The 20,044-nt window shown below is 43.8% G+C and overlaps 1 protein-coding gene across 1 annotated transcript in view; it reads left to right on the top strand.

The window, feature by feature from the left end:
* Positions 1 to 20,044, top strand: part of SPEG (striated muscle enriched protein kinase) — a 292,468-nt gene that overhangs the window by 165,922 nt on the left and 106,502 nt on the right. The window contains exons 11-12 of the mRNA XM_038769099.1: positions 1,483 to 1,641; positions 12,006 to 12,195. Coding sequence (XP_038625027.1) covers positions 1,483 to 1,641; positions 12,006 to 12,195 — 349 coding nt within the window. The remainder of the gene's footprint in view (positions 1 to 1,482; positions 1,642 to 12,005; positions 12,196 to 20,044) is intronic.

Here is a 20,044-nt window from a genome sequence, read left to right on the forward strand (position 1 = left end):
CATTGTCGTATTTAATGAGCTCTTCCTGTGTGCAGAACACTGTACTAAGCGCTTGGGAAGTACAAGTTGGCGACATATAGAGACGGTCCCTGTTCATTCATTCATTAAAATCGTATTTATCGAGCGCTTGCTGTGTGCAGAGCACTGTACTAAGCGCTGGGGAAGTACAAGTTGGCAACATACAGAGACGGTCCCTACCCAACAGCGGGCTCACAGTCTAGAAGGGGGAGACAGAGAACAAAGCCAATCATATGAACAAAATAAAATAAATAGAATACATAAGTACAAGTAAAATAAATAAATAAATAGAGTAATAAATATGTACAAATTGATGTGCATTGAGCTTTAACTCGATTTGCTCTGACAACTTGACACCTGTCCAGATGTTTTGTTTTGTTGTCTTTCTCCCCCTTCTAGACTATGAGCCCGTTGTTGGGTAGGGACCATCTCTATATGTTGCCAACTTTGACTTCCCAAGCGCTTAGTCCAGTGCTCTGCACACAGTGAGCGCTCAATCAATACGATTGAATGAATGAACACGGAGCCAGAAATCTACTTCCCAAGCGCTTAGTCCAGTGCTCTGCACACAGTAAGCGGTCAATAAATACGATTAAATGAAAAAACAAATAATAATAATAATAATAATGGCATTTATTGAGCGCTTACTATGTGCAAAGCACTGTTCTAAGCGCTGGGGAGGTTGCACGATGATCAGGTTGTCCCACAGGGGGCTCACAGTCTTCATCCCCATTTTACAGATGAGGTAACTGAGGCCCAGAGAAGTTAAGTGACTTGCCCACAGTCACACAGCTGACAATTGGCGGTGCTGGGAGCTGGGAAAATGAAATGACCGTCTCTCGATGTTGCCAACTTGTCCTTCCCAAACGCTTAGCCCAGTGCTCTGCACACAGCGAGCGCTCAATCAATACGACCGAATGAATGAATACGGAGCCGGAAATCTGCCGGCCGTGGCCAGGCCAGGTTGGAGCCCGCTGTTGAGTAGGGACCGTCTCTATATGTTGCCAACTTGTACTTCCCAAGCGCTTAGTCCAGTGCTCTGCATCATCATCATCATCATCAATCGTATTTATTGAGTGTTTACTGTGTGCGGAGCACTGTACTAAGCGCTTGGGAAGTCCAACTTGGCAACATCTAGAGCCAGTCCCTACCCAACAGTGGGCTCGCAGTCTAAAAGGGGGAGACAGAGAACAAAACCAAACCTACTAACAAAATAAAATAAATAGAATAGATATGTACAAATAAAATAAATAAATAGAGTAATAAATATGTACAAACATATATACATCTATACAGGTGCTGTGGGGAAGGGAAGGAGGTAAGATGGGGGGGATGGAGAGGGGGACGAGGGGGAGAGGAAGGAAGGGGCCCTAAGCGCTCAATAAATACGATTGATGATGATGAGGGCGGTGATGGGGGCCTGGGGGGGTGGTCCCGGGGCTGACCCCCTTTGGCCTCCCCCAGATGAGCTGACCTGCAGTGCCAGGCTGACCGTCCGCCCATCCCTGGCCCCCCTGTTCACGAGGAAGCTGGAGGACGCGGAGGTGGTGGAGGGCCGCGGGGCCCGCTTCGACTGCAAGATCAGTGGCTCCCCGCCACCCGCCGTGGCCTGGACGCACTTCGGTAAGCGACCCCTCCTCCTCACCTTGCAGCCTCCCAAGCCCCACTCTGGCCCACACTCACGCCACCCTTCTCCGCTTTTGGGCTGCCCCAGAACCATTCCTTCATTCAGTCGTATTAATTGAGCGCTTACCGTGTGCACAGCACTGGACTGAGCGCTTGGGAAAGTACAACACTACAATGAACAGTGATTTTCCCCTCCACAGCGAGCTCACAGGCTAGAGGCAGTGGGACACTTCTTGTGTGCAAAGCATTCGTTCATTCAGTCGTATTTATTGAGCGCTTACCGTGTGCACAGCACTGGACTGAGCTCTTGGGAAAGTACAACACAACAATGAACAGTGATTTTCCCCACCACAACAAGCTCACAGGCTATAGGCACACACTTCTTGTGTGCAAAGCATTCGTTCATTCAGTCATATTTATTGAGCGCTTACCATGTGCAGAGCACTGGACTAAGCGCTTGGGAAAGTACAACACAGCAATGAACAGTGATTTTCCCCGCCACAGCGAGCTCACAGGCTAGAGGCAATGGGACACTTCTTGTGTGCAAAGCACTCATTCATTCAGTCATATTTATTGAGCGCTTACCGTGTGCACAGCACTGGACTGAGCGCTTGGGAAAGTACAACACAACAATAAACAGTGATTTTCCCCGCCACAACAAGCTCACAGGCTAGAGGTGGGGGGACATTTCTTGTGTACAAAGCATTCGTTCATTCAGTCGTATTTATTGAGCGCTTACCATGTGCAGAGCACTGGACTAAGCGCTTGGGAAAGTACAACACAACAATAAACAGTGATTTTCCCCGCCACAACGAGGTCACAGGCTAGAGGCGAGGGGACACTTCTTGTGTGCAAAGCATTCGTTCATTCAGTCGTATTTATTGAGCGCTTACCGTGTGCACAGCACTGGACTAAGCACTTGGGAAAGTACAACACAACAATAAACAGCGATTTTCCCCGCCACAACGAGCTCACAGGCCAGAGGTGATGGGACACTTCTTGTGTGCAAAGCATTTGTTCATTCAGTCGTATTTATTGAGTGCTTACCGTGTGCAGAGCACTGGACTAAGCGCTTGGGAAAGTACAATACAATAAACTAACTTTCCCTGCCACAGCGAGCTCACAGGCCAGAGGCAGGGGGACACTGCTTGTGTTCAAAGCATTCGTTCACTCAGTCATATTTATTGACCACTTCCTGTGTGCAGAGCACTGGACTAAGCGCTTGGGAAAGTACAACACAACAATAAACAGTGATTTTCCCCTCCACAACGAGCTCACAGGCTAGAGGCAATGGGACACTTCTTGTGTGCAAAGCATTCGTTCATTCAGTCATATTTATTGAGCGCTTACCGTGTGCAGAGCACTGGACTAAGCGCTTGGGAAAGTACGATACAACAATAAACTGTGATTTTCACCACCGCAACGAGCTCACAGGCTAGAGGCAGGGGGACATTTCTTGTGTGCAAAGCATTAGTACATTCAGTCGTATTTATTGAGCGCTTACCGTGTGCACAGCACTGGACTAAGAGCTTGGGAAACTACAACACAACAATGAACAGTGATTTTCCCCGCCACAACAAGCTCACAGGCTAGAGGCGATGGGACACTTCTTGTGTGCAAAGCACTCATTCATTCAGTCGTATTTATTGAGCGCTTACCATGTGCAGAGCACTGGACTAAGCGCTTGGGAAAGTACAACATAATAATAAACAGTGATTTTCCCCACCACAACGAGCTCACAGGCTAGAGGCGATGGGACACTTCTTGTGTGCAAAGCATTCGTTCATTCAGTCGTATTTATTGAGCGCTTACCGTGTGCAGAGCATTGGACTAAGCACTTGGGAAAGTACAATACAACAATGAACAGTGATTTTCCCCGCCACAACGAGCTCACAGGCCAGAGGCGGGAGGACACTTTTTGTGTGCAAAGCATTCGTTCATTCAGTCGTATTAATTGAGCGCTTACCGTGTGTACAGCACTGGACTGAGTGCTTGGGAAAGTACAACACAACAATGAACAGTGATTTTCCCCGCCACAACGAGCTCACAGGCTAGAGGCGATGGGACACTTCTTGTGTGCAAAGCATTCGTTCATTCAGTCGTATTTATTGAGCGCTTACCGTGTGCAGAGCATTGGACTAAGCACTTGGGAAAGTACAATACAACAATGAACAGTGATTTTCCCCGCCACAACGAGCTCACAGGCCAGAGGCGGGAGGACACTTTTTGTGTGCAAAGCATTCGTTCATTCAGTCGTATTAATTGAGCGCTTACCGTGTGCACAGCACTGGACTGAGTGCTTGGGAAAGTACAACACAACAATGAACAGTGATTTTCCCCGCCACAACGAGCTCACAGGCTAGAGGCGATGGGACGCTTCTTGTGTGCAAAGCATTCGTTCATTCAGTCGTATTTATTGAGCGCTTACCGTGTGCAGAGCATTGGACTAAGCACTTGGGAAAGTACAATACAACAATGAACAGTGATTTTCCCCGCCACAACGAGCTCACAGGCCAGAGGCGGGAGGACACTTTTTGTGTGCAAAGCATTCGTTCATTCAGTCGTATTTATTGAGCGCTTACCGTGTGCAGAGCACTGGACTAAGGGCTTGGGAAAGTACAATACAACAATAAACAGTGATTTTCCCCGCCACAACGAGCTCACAGGCCAGAGGCGATGGGACACTTCTTGTGTGCAAATCATTCATTCATTCAGTCGTATTAATTGAGCGCTTACCGTGTGCACAGCACTGGACTGAGTGCTTGGGAAAGTACAACACAACAATGAACAGTGATTTTCCCTGCCACAACGAGCTCACAGGCTAGAGGCGATGGGACACTTCTTGTGTGCAAAGCATTCGTTCATTCAGTCGTATTTATTGAGCGCTTACCGTGTGCAGAGCATTGGACTAAGCACTTGGGAAAGTACAATACAACAATGAACAGTGATTTTCCCCGCCACAACGAGCTCACAGGCCAGAGGCGGGAGGACACTTTTTGTGTGCAAAGCATTCGTTCATTCAGTCGTATTTATTGAGCGCTTACCGTGTGCACAGCACTGGACTAAGGGCTTGGGAAAGTACAATACAACAATAAACAGTGATTTTCCCCGCCACAACGAGCTCACAGGCCAGAGGCGATGGGACACTTCTTGTGTGCAAATCATTCATTCATTCAGTCGTATTAATTGAGCGCTTACCGTGTGCACAGCACTGGACTGAGTGCTTGGGAAAGTACAACACAACAATGAACAGTGATTTTCCCTGCCACAACGAGCTCACAGGCTAGAGGCGATGGGACACTTCTTGTGTGCAAAGCATTCGTTCATTCAGTCGTATTTATTGAGCGCTTACCGTGTGCAGAGCATTGGACTAAGCACTTGGGAAAGTACAATACAACAATGAACAGTGATTTTCCCCGCCACAACGAGCTCACAGGCCAGAGGCGGGAGGACACTTTTTGTGTGCAAAGCATTCGTTCATTCAGTCGTATTTATTGAGCGCTTACCGTGTGCACAGCACTGGACTAAGGGCTTGGGAAAGTACAATACAACAATAAACAGTGATTTTCCCCGCCACAACGAGCTCACAGGCTAGAGGCGATGGGACACTTCTTGTGTGCAAATCATTCATTCATTCAGTCGTATTAATTGAGCGCTTACCATGTGCAGAGCACTGGACTAAGCGCTTGGGAAAGTACAACGCAACAATAAACAGTAACTTTCCCTGCCACAGCGAGCTCACAGGCTAGAGGCGATGGGACACTTCAGGTGTGCAAAGCATTCATTCAGTAATAAATTTAATATTTACTATTATTACTATTATTACAATTACTATTAATGCTGGAGTTTACTATTCTATTTACTATTCTATTTATTTTGTTAATGATGTGCATTTAGCTTCAATTCTATTTAATTCTATTTAATTCTATTAGAGAAGCAGCATAGCTCAGGGGAAAGAGCCCGGGCTTTGGAGTCAGAGGTCATGGGTTCAAATGCCGGCTCCGCCAATTGTCAGCTGTGTGACTTTGGGCAAGTCACTTCACTTCTCTGGGCCTCAGTTTCCTCATCTGTAAAACGGGGATTAAAACTGTGAGCCCCCCTCCCCGTGGGACAATCTGATCACCTTGTAACCTCCCCAGCACTTAGAACAGTGCTTTGCACATAGTAAGCTCTTAACAAATACCATTCTTCTTCTTCTTCTTCTTCTTATTTGTTCTGATGACCTGACACCTGTCCACATATTTTGTTTTATTCATTCATTCATTCGATCGTATTTATTGAGCGCTTACTGTGTGCAGAGCACTGTACTAAGCACTTGGGAAGTACAAGTTGGCAACATATAGAGATGGTCCCTACCCAACAGTGGGCTCACAGTCTAGAAGTGGGAGACAGAGAACAAAACAAAACATATTAACAAAATAAAATAAATAGAATAAATATGTACAAATAAAATAAATAAATAGAGTAATAAATCCGTACAAACATATATACATATATACAGGTGTTGTGGGGGAGAGAAGGAGGTAAGATGGGGGGGATGACAACGGGAACGAGGGGGAGAGGAAGCCGGGGCTCAGTCTGGGAAGGGCTCCTGGAGGAGGTGAGCTCTCAGTAGGGCTTAGCTCAGTAGCGCTTAGTACAGGGCTCTGCACACAGGAAGCACTCAATAAATACGATTGAATGAATGAATGAATGAATTGAGCGCTTACTGTGTGCAGAGCACTGTACTAAGCGCTTGGGAAGTACAGGTTGGCAACATCTAGAGACAGTCCCTAACCAACAACAGGCTCATGGTCTAGAAGGGGGAGACAAGATGATAAAACAAAACAAGTAGACAGCTGTCAATATTCCATCAAAATAAATAGAATTATAGCTATATACACATTCATAAAATAAATAGAGTAGTAAATATGTCCAAATAGACACAAGTGCTGTGGGGAGAAGAAGGAAGGGGGTAGAGCAGAGGGAGGGAGTAGGGACTATAATCAATCAATCAATCGTATTTATTTGTTATAAATCAATATATTATTTATTATTATAAATCAATTTATTTATTGAGTGCTTACTGTGTGCAGTACTGTGTGCAGAGCACTGTACTAAGCGCTTGGGAAGTACAAGTTGGCAACATCTAGAGACAGTCCCTACCCAACAGTGGGCTCACAGTCTAAAAGGGGGAGACAGAGAACAAAACCAAACATACTAACAAACTAAAATAAATAGAATAGATATGGACAAGTAAAATAAATAAATAAATAAGCAGGGGAGGGGAGAAAAAGCACTCAACTAAGTGCTGAGCACTGTACCAAGCGCTTAGCCGCCTGCAGTGTGGCCAAGCAGATAGAGCCTGGGCCTGAAGGATCTGGGTTCGAATCCTGGCTCCGCCTCTTGTCGGCTGTGTGACCTTGGGCAAGTCACTTCACTTCTCTGGACCTCAGTTGCCTCATCTGGAAAATGGAGATGAAGAGTGTGAGCCCCACGTGGGACAGGGACTGTGTCCAACCCGATTTACTCAGATCCACCCCAGGGCTCAGAATAGTGCCTGACACATAGTAAGCGCTTCACAAATGCCACAGTTATTATTATTATTATTATTACTACTAATAATAATAATAATACTATTATAATTCCTTCCCTGCTCCTGCCTTTCGTGTTCTCAACCCATTCCCCTGGCAGGGCCCACCCTCCTCCCTCAACTGGTCTGAGACCAGCCCATCTCTCTTTCATTCATTCATTCATTCATTCATTCATTCATTCAATTGTATTTATTGAGCGCTTACTGTGTGCAGAACACTGTACTAAGCTCTTGGGAAGTACAAGCTGGCAACATATAGAGACAGTCCCTACCCGACAGTGGGCTCACAGTCTAGAAGGGGGTGACAGAACAAAACCAAACAATCGTATTTATTGAGCACTTACTGTGTGCAGAGCACCGTACTATCATCATCATCATCATCAATCGTATTTATTGAGCGCTTACTATGTGCAGAGCACTGTACTAAGCGCTTGGGAAGTGCAAATTGGCAACATCTAGAGACAGTCCCTACCCAACAGTGGGCTCACAGTCTAAAAGGGGGAGACAGAGAACAAAACCAAACATACTAACAAAATAAAATAAATAGAATAGACATGCACAAGTAAAATAAATGTAGTAATAAACATGTACAAACATATATAGAGTAAATCAATCCATCAATCAATCGCATTAATTGAGCGCTCACTGTGTGCAGAGCACCGGACTAAGCTCTTGGGAAGTCCAAGTAAATAGAATAGACATGTACAAGTAAAATAAATATAGTAATAAACATGTACAAACATATATAGAGTAAATCAATCCATCAATCAGTCGCATTTATTGAATGCTTACTGTGTGCAGAGCACCGTACTAAGCAGTATCAATCAATCGCATTTATTGAGCACTTACTGTGTGCAGAGCACTGTACTAAGCGCTTGGGAAGTCCAAGTAAATAGAATAGACATGTACAAGTAAAATAAATATAGTAATAAACATGTACAAACATATATACATATATAGAGTAAATCAATCCATCAATCAGTTGCATTTATTGAGCGCTTACTGTGTGCAGAGCACCGGACTAAGCAGTATCAATCAATCATATTTATTGAGCACTTACTGTGTGCAGAGCACTGTACTAAGCGCTTGGGAAGTCCAAGTAAATAGAATAGACATGTACAAGTAAAATAAATATAGTAATAAACATGTACAAACATATGTAGAGTAAATCAATCCATCAGTCAATTGCATTTATTGAGCGCTTACTCTGTGCAGAGCACCATACTAAGCTCTTGGGAAGTCCAAGTAAATAGAATAGGCATGTGCAAGTAAAATAAATATAGTAATAAACATGTACAAACATATATAGAGTAAATCAATCCATCAATCAGTCGCATTTATTGAGTGCTTACTGTGTGCAGAGCACTGTACTAAGCGCTTGGGAAATCCAAGTAAATAGAATAGACATATACAAGTAAAATAAATATAGTAATAAACATGTACAAACATATATAGAGTAAATCAATCCATCAATCAATCGCATTTATTGAGCACTCACTGTGTGCAGAGCACCGGACTAAGCGCTTGGGAAGTCCAACTTGGCAACATCTAGAGCCAGTCCCTACCCACCAGTGGGCTCACAGTCTAAAAGGGGGAGACAGAGAACAAAACCAAACATACTAACAAAATAAAATAAATAGAATAGACATGCACAAGTAAAATAAATGTAGTAATAAACATGTACAAACATATATAGAGTAAATCAATCCATCAATCAATCACATTTATTGAGCGCTCACTGTGTGCAGAGCACCGGACTAAGCGCTTGGGAAGTCCAAGTAAATAGAATAGACATGTACAAGTAAAATAAATATAGTAATAAACATGTGCAAACATATATAGAGTAAATCAATCCATCAATCAATCGCATTTATTGAGCGCTCACTGTGTGCAGAGCACCGGACTAAGCACTTGGGAAGTCCAAGTTGGCAACATCTAGAGCCAGTCCCTACCCAACAGCGGGCTCCCAGTCTAAAAGGGGGAGACAGAGAACAAAACCAAACATACTAACAAAATAAAATAAATAGAATAGACATGAAAAGTAAAATAAATGTAGTAATAAACATGTACAAACATATATACAAATATAGAGTAAATCAATCCATCAATCAGTCGCATTTATTGAGCGCTCACTGTGTGCAGAGCACCAGACGAAGCGCTTGGGAAATCCAACTTGGCAACATCTAGAGACAGTCCCTACCCAACAGTGGGCTCACAGTCTAAAAGGGGGAGACAGAGAACAAAACCAAACATACTAACAAAATAAAATAAATAGGATAGATATGTACAAGCAAAATAAATAAATAAATAAATAGAGTAATAAATATGTACAAAATATGTGCTAAGTGCTTGGGAAGTCCAAGTAAATAGAATAGACATGTACAAGTAAAATAAATATAGTAATAAACATGTACAAACATATATAGAGTAAATCAATCCATCAATCAGTCGCATTTATTGAGCGCTTACTGTGTGCAGAGCACCAGACTAAGCGGTATCAATCAATCGTATTTATTGAGTACTTACTGTGTGCCGAGCACTGTACTAAGCGCTTGGGAAGTCCAAGTAAATAGAATAGACATGTAAAAGTAAAATAAATATAGTAGTAAGCATGTACAAACATATATACATATATAGAGTAAATCAATCCATCAATCAGTCGCATTTATTGAGCGCTTACTGTGTGCCGAGCACCGTACTAAGCGCTTGGGAAGTCCAAGTAAATAGAATAGACATGTACAAGTAAAATAAATATAGTAATAAACATGTACAAACATATATAGAGTAAATCAATCCATCAATCAATCGCATTTATGGAGCGCTCACTGTGTGCAGAGCACCGGACTAAGCACTTGGGAAGTCCAACTTGGCAACATCTAGAGACAGTCCCTACCCACCAGTGGGCTCACAGTCTAAAAGGGGGAGACAGAGAACAAAACCAAACATACTAACAAAATAAAATAAATAGAATAGACATGCACAAGGAAAATAAATGTAGTAATAAACATGTACAAACATATATAGAGTAAATCAATCCATCAATCAATCGCATTTATTGAGCGCTTACTGTGTGCAGAGCACTGGACTAAGCGCTTGGGAAGTCCAACTTGGCAACATCTAGAGCCAGTCCCTACCCAACAGTGGGCTCACAGTCTAAAAGGGGGAGACAGAGAACAAAACCAAACATACTAACAAAATAAAATAAATAGAATAGACATGTACAAGTAAAATAAATGTAGTAATAAACATGTACAAACATATATAGAATAAATCAATCCATCAATCAGTTGCATTTATTGAGCGCTCACTGTGTGCAGAGCACTGGACTAAGTGCTTGGGAAGTCCAACTTGACAACATCTAGAGCCAGTCCCTACCCAACAGTGGGCTCACAGTCTAAAAGGGGGAGACAGAGAACAAAACCAAACATACTAACAAAATAAAATAAATAGAATAGACATGCACAAGTAAAATAAATGCAGTAATAAACATGTACAAACATATATAGAGTAAATCAATCCATCAATCAATCGCATTTATGGAGCGCTCACTGTGTGCAGAGCACCGGACTAAGCGCTTGGGAAGTCCAACTTGGCAACATCTAGAGCCAGTCCCTACCCAACAGTGGGCTCACAGTCTAAAAGGGGGAGACAGAGAACAAAACCAAACATACTAACAAAATACAATAAATAGAATAGACATGTACAAGTAAAATAAATGTAGTAATAAACATGTCCAAACATATATACATATATAGAGTAAATCAATCCATCAATCAATTACATTTATGGAGCGCTCACTGTGTGCAGAGCACCGGACTAAGGGCTTGGGAAGTCCAAGTAAATAGAATAGACGTGTACAAGTAAAATAAATATAGTAATAAACATGTACAAACATATATAGAGTAAATCAATCCATCAATCAATCGCATTTATGGAGCGCTCACTGTGTGCAGAGCACTGGACTAAGCGCTTGGGAAGTCCAACTTGGCAACATCTAGAGCCAGTCCCTACCCAACAGTGGGCTCACAGTCTAAAAGGGGGAGACAGAGAACAAAACCAAACATACTAACAAAATAAAATAAATAGAATAGACATGCACAAGTAAAATAAATGTAGTAATAAACATGTACAAACGTATATAGAGTAAATCAATCCATCAATCAGTCGCATTTATTGAGCACTCACTGTGTGCAGAGCCCTGGACTAAGCGCTTGGGAAGTACAAATTGTCAACATATAGAGACAGTCCCTACCCAACAGTGGGCTCACAGTCTAAAAGGGGGAGACAGAGAACAAAACCAAACATACTAACAAAATAAAATAAATAGAATAGACATGCACAAGTAAAATAAATATAGTAATAAACACGTACAAACATATATAGAGTAAATCAATCCATCAATCAATCGCATTTATGGAGCGCTCACTGTGTGCAGAGCACCAGACTAAGCACTTGGGAAGTCCAACTTGGCAACATCCAGAGCCAGTCCCTACCCAACAGTGGGCTCCCAGTCTAAAAGGGGAAGACAGAGAACAAAACCAAACATACTAACAAAATAAAATAAATAGAATAGACATGTACAAGTAAATGGAGCGCTCACTGTGTGCAGAGCACCGGACTAAGCGCTTGGGAAGTCAAAGAGAAATATGACTGATGGAAAGAAGGAGCCCCTCCGTACCCACCCCGCTTCTGCCCGCCGCTGCCCACTCTCCGGCCCCCCGCTGCCGTTTCCCTATCAGGGCCCACCCTGGGGGTCTGATGGGCCCCTTTTGCCCCCCGGACCCCTCAGGCCAGCCGGTGGAGGAGAGCGAAAACGTGCGACTGCTGCAGCGCCGCGGACTGCACTCTCTGGTCCTCGCCCACGTGGGCAGCGAGGACGAGGGCCTGTACGCCATCAGTGCCACCAACGCCCACGGACAGGCCCACTGCTCGGCCCAGCTCTACGTGGAGGAGCCCCGCTCCGCCGCCTCTGCCCACAGGTACCACGCCACACGCCGGGGTGGGGGCCTGGGCACTGCCATCATAATAATATATAATATTATAATAATAATTACTGAGTGCTTACTGCCTGCAGCACTGCCATCGTAATGATATTTAGACTGTGAGCCCACTGTTGGGTAGGGACTGTCTCTGTATGTCGCCAATTTGTCCTTCCCAAGCGCTGAGTACGGTGCTCCGCACGCAGAGAAGCAGCATGGCTCAGTGGAAAAGAGCACGGGGTTTGGAGTCAGAGGTCACGGGTTCAAATCCCGGCTCCGCCACTTGTCAGCTGTGTGGCTTTGGGCAAGTCGCTTCACTTCTCTGGGCCTCAGTGACCTCATCTGGAAAATGGGGGTGAAGACTGTGAGCCCCCCGTGGGACAACCTGATCACCTTGTAACCTTCCCAGCGCTTAGAACAGTGCTTTGCACATAGTAAGCGCTTAATAAATGCCATTATTATTAGTAGTAGTAGTAAGCGCTCAATAAATACAATTGATGATGATGATGATGATGATTAATATATAATAGGGACTGTCTCTATATGTTGCCGATTTGTCCTTCCCAAGCGCTGAGTACGGTGCTCTGCACGTAGTAAGCGCTCAATAAATACGATTGATTGATTGATTGATTAATTAATATATAATATAATAATAATTATTATTATTATTGAGCGCTTAATATTATCATCATCAATCGTATTTATTGAGCGCTTACTGCGTGCAGAGCACTGTACCCAATGTTGGGTAGGGACTGTCTCTATGTGTTGCCAACTTGTCCTTCCCAAGCGCTGAGTATGGGGCTCTGCATGTAGTAAGCGCTCAATAAATACGATTGATTGATTGATTGATTGATTAATGTATAATATAATAATCATTATTAGTAGTATTGAGCACTTAATATTATCATCATCATCGTCATCATCAATCGTATTTATTGAGCGCTTACTGCGTGCAGAGCACTGGACCCAATGTTGGGTAGGGACTGTCTCCATGTGTTGCCAGTTTGTACTTCCCAAGCTCTGAGTACGGTGCTCTGCACTTAGTAAGCGCTCAATAAATATGATTGATTGATTGATTGATTAATATATAATATAATAATAATTATTATTATTATTGAGCGCTTAATATTATTATCATCATCATCATCATCAATCGTATTTATTGAGCGCTTACTGCGTGCAGAGCACTGGACCCAATGTTGGGTAGGGACTGTCTCTATGTGTTGCCAATTTGTACTTCCCAAGCGCTTAGTACAGTGCTCTGCACATAGTAAGCGCTCAATAAATACGATTGATGATGACTAAGCACTTGGGAAGTACAAGTTGGCAACATATGGAGACAGTCCCTACCCAACAGTGGGCTCACTTATTGAGCACTGACTATGGGCGAAGCACTGTTTTAAGCGCTGGGGAGGTTACAAGGTGATCAGGTTGTCCCATGGTGGGCTCACAGTCTTCATCCCCATTTTGCAGATGAGGGAACTGAGGCCTAAAGAATAATAATAATGATAATGATGGCATTTGTTAAGGTTTTACTCTGTGCAAAGCACTGTTCTAAGCGCTGGGGAGGTTACAGGGTGATCAGGTTGTCCCCTGGGGGGCTCACAGTCTTCATCCCCATTTTGCAGATGAGGGAACTGAGGCCCAGAGAATAATAATAATAATAATAATAATAATAATAATGGCATTTGTTAAGTGTTTACTATGTGCCAAGCACTGTTCTAGGTGCTAGGGAGGTTACAGGGTGATCAGTTGTCCCACGGGGGGGCTCACAGTCTTCATCCCCATTTTGCAGATGAGGTCACTGAGGCCTAGAGAATAATAATAATAATAATGATGGCATTTGTTGTCATCCTCGTCCCCCTCTGCATCCCCCCATCTTACCTCCTTCCCTTCCCCACAGCACCTGTATATATGGATAAATGTTTGTACATATTTATTACTCTATTTATTTATTTATTTATTTTACTTATACATATCTATTCTATTTATTTTATTTTGCTAGTGTGTTTGGTTTTGTTCTCTGTCTCCCCCTTTTAGACCGTGAGCCCACTGTTGGGTAGGGACTGTCTCTATGTGTTGCCAGCTTGTACTTCCCAAGTGCTTAGTACGGTGCTCTGCACACAGTAAGCGCTCAATAAATACGATTGATTGATTGATTGATTGCAAAGCACTGTTCTAGGCACTGGAGAGGTTACAGGGTGATCAGGTTGTCCCACGGGGGGGCTCGCAGTCTTCATCCCCGTTTTGCAGATGAGGGAACTGAGGCCTAGACAATAATAATAATGATAATGATGGCATTTGTTAAGGTTTTACTATGTGCCAAGCACTGTTCTAGGTGCTGCGGAGGTTACAGGGTGATCAAGTTGTCCCACGGGGGGCTCACAGTCTTCATCCCCATTTTGCAGATGAGGGAACTGAGGCCCAGAGAAGAAGAATAATGATAAGAATGATGGCATTTGTTATGTGTTTAGTATGTGCAAAGCCCTGTTCTAAGCTCTGGGGAGGTTACAAGGTGATGAGGTTGTCCCACGGGGGGCTCACAGTCTTCATCCCCATTTTGCAGATGAGGGAACTGAGGCCCAGAGAACAATAATAATAATAATAATAATTATTATTATTATTATTATAATAATAGCATTTGTTAAATGTTTACTATGTGCAAAGCACTGTTCTAAGTGCTGGGGAGGTTACAAGGTGATCAGGGTGTCCCACGGGGGGCTCACAGTCTTCATCCCCATTTTACACGTGAGGGAACTGAGGTCCAGAGAATAGTAATAATGATAATGATGGCATTTGTTAAGTGTTTACTATGTACAAAGCACTGTTCTAGATGCTGGGGAGGTTACAGGGTGATCAGGTTGTCCCACGGGGGACTCACAGTCTTCATCCCCATTTTGCAGATGAGGGAACTGAGGCCCAGAGAATAATAATAATAATGATGATGGCATTTGTTAAGTGTTTACTATGTGCCAAGCACTGTTCTAAGCGCTGGGGAGGATACAAGGTGATCAGGTTGTCCCACGGGGGGCTCACAGTCTTCATCCCCATTTTGCAGATGTGGGAACTGAGGCCTAGAGAATAATAATAATGATGATGATGGCATTTGTTAAGTGTTTACTATGTGCCAAGCACTGTTCTAGGCGCTGGGGAGGTTACAAGGTGATCAGGTTGTCCCACGGGGGACTCACAGTCTTCATCCCCATTTTGCAGATGAGGGAACTGAGGCCCAGAGAATAATAATAATGACGATGATGATGGCATTTGTTAAGTGTTTACTCTGTGCCAAGCACTGTTCTAGGTGCTGGGGAGGTTACAGGGTGATCAGGTTGTCCCACGGGGGGCTCACAGTCTTAATCCCCATTTTAATAATAATAATAATAATAATAATGATAATAATAATAATGGCATTTGTTAAGTGCTTACTATGTGCAAAGCACTGTTCTAAGCACTGGAGGGAATACAAGGTGATCAGGCTGTCCCACGTGGGGCTCACAGTCTTCATCCCCATTTTACAGATGAGGTAACAGGCTCAGAGAAGTTAAGTGACTTGCCCAAGGTCACACAGCAGACATGTGGCGGCGGTGGGATTAGAACCCATGACTTCTGACTTCCAAGCCCGGGCTCTTTCCACTGACTGAGGCCCAGAGAAGTGAAGTGATTTGTCCAAAGTCACACAGCTGACAATTGGCGGAGCCGGGATTTGAACCCGTGACCTCTGACTCCAAAGCCCGGGCTCTTCCCACTGAGCCACGCTGCTTCTCTGTCTCCCCGCTTCTAGACTATGAGCCCATTATGGGCAGGGATTGTCTCTCTTTTTATTGCTGTATTGTACTTTCCAAGCGCTTTTCATGAGAAGCAGCGTGGCTCAGTGGAAAGAGCCCAGGCTTTGGAGTCAGAGGTCACGGGTTCAAATCCCGGCTCCGCCACTTGTCAGCTGTGTGACTTCAGGCAAGTCACTTCACTTCTCTGGGCCTCAGTTACCTCATCTGTAAAATGGGGGTGAAGACTGTGAGCCCCCCGTGGGACAACCTGATCCCCTTGTAACCTCCCCAGCGCTTAGAACAGTGCTTGGCACATAGTAAGCGCTTAACAAATGTCATGATTATTATTCATTCAATCATATTTATTGAGCACTTACTGTGTGCAGAGCACTGGACTAAGCGCTTAGTGAAGCAGCATGGCTCAGTGGAAAGAGCACTGACTTTGGAGTCAGAGGTCCTGGGTTCAAATCCCGACTCTGCCAATTGTCGGCTGTGTGACTTTGGGCAAATCACTTAACTTCTCTGGGCCTCAGTTCCCTCATCTATAAAATGGGGATTAAGACTGTTAACCCCCCTGTGGGACACCCTGATCACCTTAGACCTCCCCGGTGCTTAAAACAGTGCTTTGCACATAGTAAGCGCTTAATACCATTATTATTTTTATTATTAGTGCAATGTTCTGCAAATGGTAAGCGCTCAATAAATACAACTGAATGACTGAATGACTGACTGACTGAATGAATGTCAATTAATCAATTGTATTTATTGAGCGCTTACTGTGTGCAGAGCACTATACTAAGCGCTTGGGAAGTACAAGTTGACAACATATAGAGACGGTCCCTACCCAACAGTGGGCTCACAGCCTAGAAGGGGGAGACAGAGAACAAAACAAAACAAATTAACAGAATAAAATAAATAGAATAGATATGTACAAGTAAAATAAATAGAGTAATAAATATGAACAATCATATATCTATATATACAGGTGCTGTGGGGAAGGGAAGGGGGGAAGGCGGGGGGGGATGGAGAGGGGGACGAGGGGGACAGGAAGGAGGGGGCTCAATGAATGAATGAATGAATCAATGAATGAATGAATGAGGCAGATATCAATACAAATAAACAGTCATCAATACAAATAAATTAAATTACGGATGTGTACGTAAGTGGTGTGGGGCTGGCAGACGGGGGAAGAGCCAAGGGAGCAAGTCAGGGCGATCCAGAATAAATCAATAATTATTAAGGACAGCGCTCTGCCCACAGCAAGTGCTCAATAAGTACTATTGAATGAATAAATAATTATTAAGGGCAGCGCTCTGCGCACAGTAAGCGCTCAATCAATACTATTGAATGAATAAATGAATAAATAAATGAATAAATTAAGAGAAGCAGCGTGGCTCAGTGGGAAAGAGCATGGGCTTTGGAGTCAGAGGTCATGGGTTCAAATCCCGGCTCCGCCAATTAGCTGTGTAACTTTGGGCAAGTCACTTAACTTCTCTGTGCCTCAGTTACCTCATCTGTAAAATGGGGATGAAGACTGTGAGCCCCCCCGTGGGACAACCTAATCACCTTGTAACCTCTCCAGCGCTTAGAACAGTGCTTTGCACATAGTAAGCACTTAATAAATGCCATTATTATTATAATACATAATTAAGTACAGTGCTCCATGCACAATAAGCACTCAATCAATACTATCAAATGACTAAATAATTTTTAGTACAGCACTCCGCACGCAGCAAGCACTCAATAAATACTAATGAATGAATAAATGATAATTTAGCACAGCGCTCTGCGCACAGTAAGCACTCAGTAAATACTATCGAATGAATAAATAACTATTAAGGACAGTGCTCCGCACAAAGTAAGCACCCAGTAGAGAAGCAGCGTGGCTCAGTGGAAAGAGCCTGGACTTGGGAGCCTGGTCATGGGTTCCAATCCCACCTCTGCCACTGGTCAGCTGTGTGACTTTGGGCAAGTCACTTCACTTCTCTGGGCCTCGGTTCCCACATCTGCAAAATGGGGATGAAGACTGTGAGCCCCACGTGGGACAACCTGATGATCTAATATTCCCTCTCAGCGCTTAGAACGGTGCTTGGCACATTCATTCATTCATTCATTCATTCTTTCAATCGTATTTATTGAGCGCTTACTGTGTTCAGAGCACTGTACTAAGTGCTTGGGAAGTTCAAGTTGGCAACAGATAGAGCTGGTCCCTACCCAACGACGGGCTCACAGTCTAGAAGGGGAGAGACGGACGACAAAACAGAACAAGTAGACAGGTGTCAAAACCATCAGAATAAATAGAATCATAACTACATGCGCATCATTGAGAAGCAGCGTGGCTCAGTGGAAAGAGCCCTGGCTTGGGAGCCAGAGGTCATGGATTCTAATCCTGGCTCCACCACTTGTCAGCTGTGGGACTTTGAGCAAGTCACTTCACTTCTCTGGGCCTCAGTGACCTCATCTGTAAAATGAGGATGAAGACTGGGAGCCCCACGGGGTACAACCTGATCACCTTGTATTCCCTTCCAGTGCTTAGAACGGTGCTTGGCACATAGTAAGGGCTTACCCAATACCATCGTTATCATTATTACTATCAAATGAATCAATAATTATTAAGGCCAGCGCTCCGCACACAGTAAACGCTCAATAAGTCCTATCAAATGAATCAATAATTTTTAAGGACAGCGCTCCACTCACAGTAAGCACTCATTCATTCATTCATTCAATGGTATTTCTTGAACGCTTACTGCGTGCAGAGCACTGGACTAAGCGCTTGGGAAATACAAGATGGCAACATATAGAGACGGTCCCTACCCAACAGTGGGCTCACAGTCTAGAAGGGGGAGACAGAGAACAAAACCAAACATATTAACAAAATAAAATAAATAGAATAAATATGTACAAATAAAATAAATAGAGTAATAAATACACACATATATACAGGTGCTGTGGGGAGGGGAAAGAGGTAAGGTGGAGGGGATGGGGAGGACGAGGAGGGGGAGAGGAAGGAGGGGGCTCAGTGTGGGAAGGCCTCCTGGAGGAGGTGAGCTCTCAGTAGGGCTTTGAAGGGAGGAAGAGAGCGAGCTTGGCGGATGTGTGGAAGGAGGGCATTCCAGGCCAGGGGGAATCCGTACTATCGAATGAATCAATAATTATTACGGCCAGCGCTCCGCTCATAGTAAGCGCTCAATCCATACTATCGAACGAATCAATAATTATTAAGTACAGCGCTCCACTCACAGTGAGCGCTCAATCCATCCTGTCGAACGAATCAATAATTATTAAGGCCAGTGCTCTGCTCACATTAAAGCACTCAATCCATGCTATCAAATGAATCGATAATTATTAGGGACAGCGCTCCGCTCACAGTAAGCGCTCAATCCATACTACCGAATGAATCAATAGTTATTAAGTACAGCACTCTGCTCACAGTAAGTGCTCAATCCATACTATCAAACGAATCAATAATTATTAACGACAGCGCTCCGCTCACAGTAAGCGCTCAATCCATCCTATCGAATGAATCCATAATTATTAAGGACAGTGCTCAGTAAGCGCTTAATCCATACTATCGAATGAATCCATCATTATTAAGGACAGTGCTCAGTAAGTGCTCAATCCGTACTATCGAATGAATCCATGATTACTAAGGACAGTGCTCCGCTCACAGTTCAATCCGTACTATTGAATGAATCAATAATTATTAAGGACAGCGCTCCGCTCACAGTAAGTGCTCAATCCGTACTATCGAATGAATCCATAATTATTAAGGACAGTGCTCAGTAAGCGCTCAATCCATCCTATCGAACGAATCGATAATTATAAGGCCAGCGCTCCGCTCACAGTAAGCACTCAATCCATACTATCGAATGAATCCATATTTATTAAGGACAGTGCACAGTAAGCGCTCAATCCATACTATCAAATGAATCAATCATTATTAAGGCCAGCGCTCCGCTCACAGTAAGCACTCAATCCATCCTATCGAATGAATCAATAGTTATTAAGGACAGTGCTCCGCTCACAGTAAGCGCTCAATCCATCCTATCGAACGAATCGATAATTATTAAGGACGGCGCTCCGCT

Source organism: Tachyglossus aculeatus, chromosome 1, assembly GCF_015852505.1.
Source record: "Tachyglossus aculeatus isolate mTacAcu1 chromosome 1, mTacAcu1.pri, whole genome shotgun sequence".
Taxonomy (NCBI): Eukaryota; Metazoa; Chordata; class Mammalia; order Monotremata; family Tachyglossidae; genus Tachyglossus; species Tachyglossus aculeatus.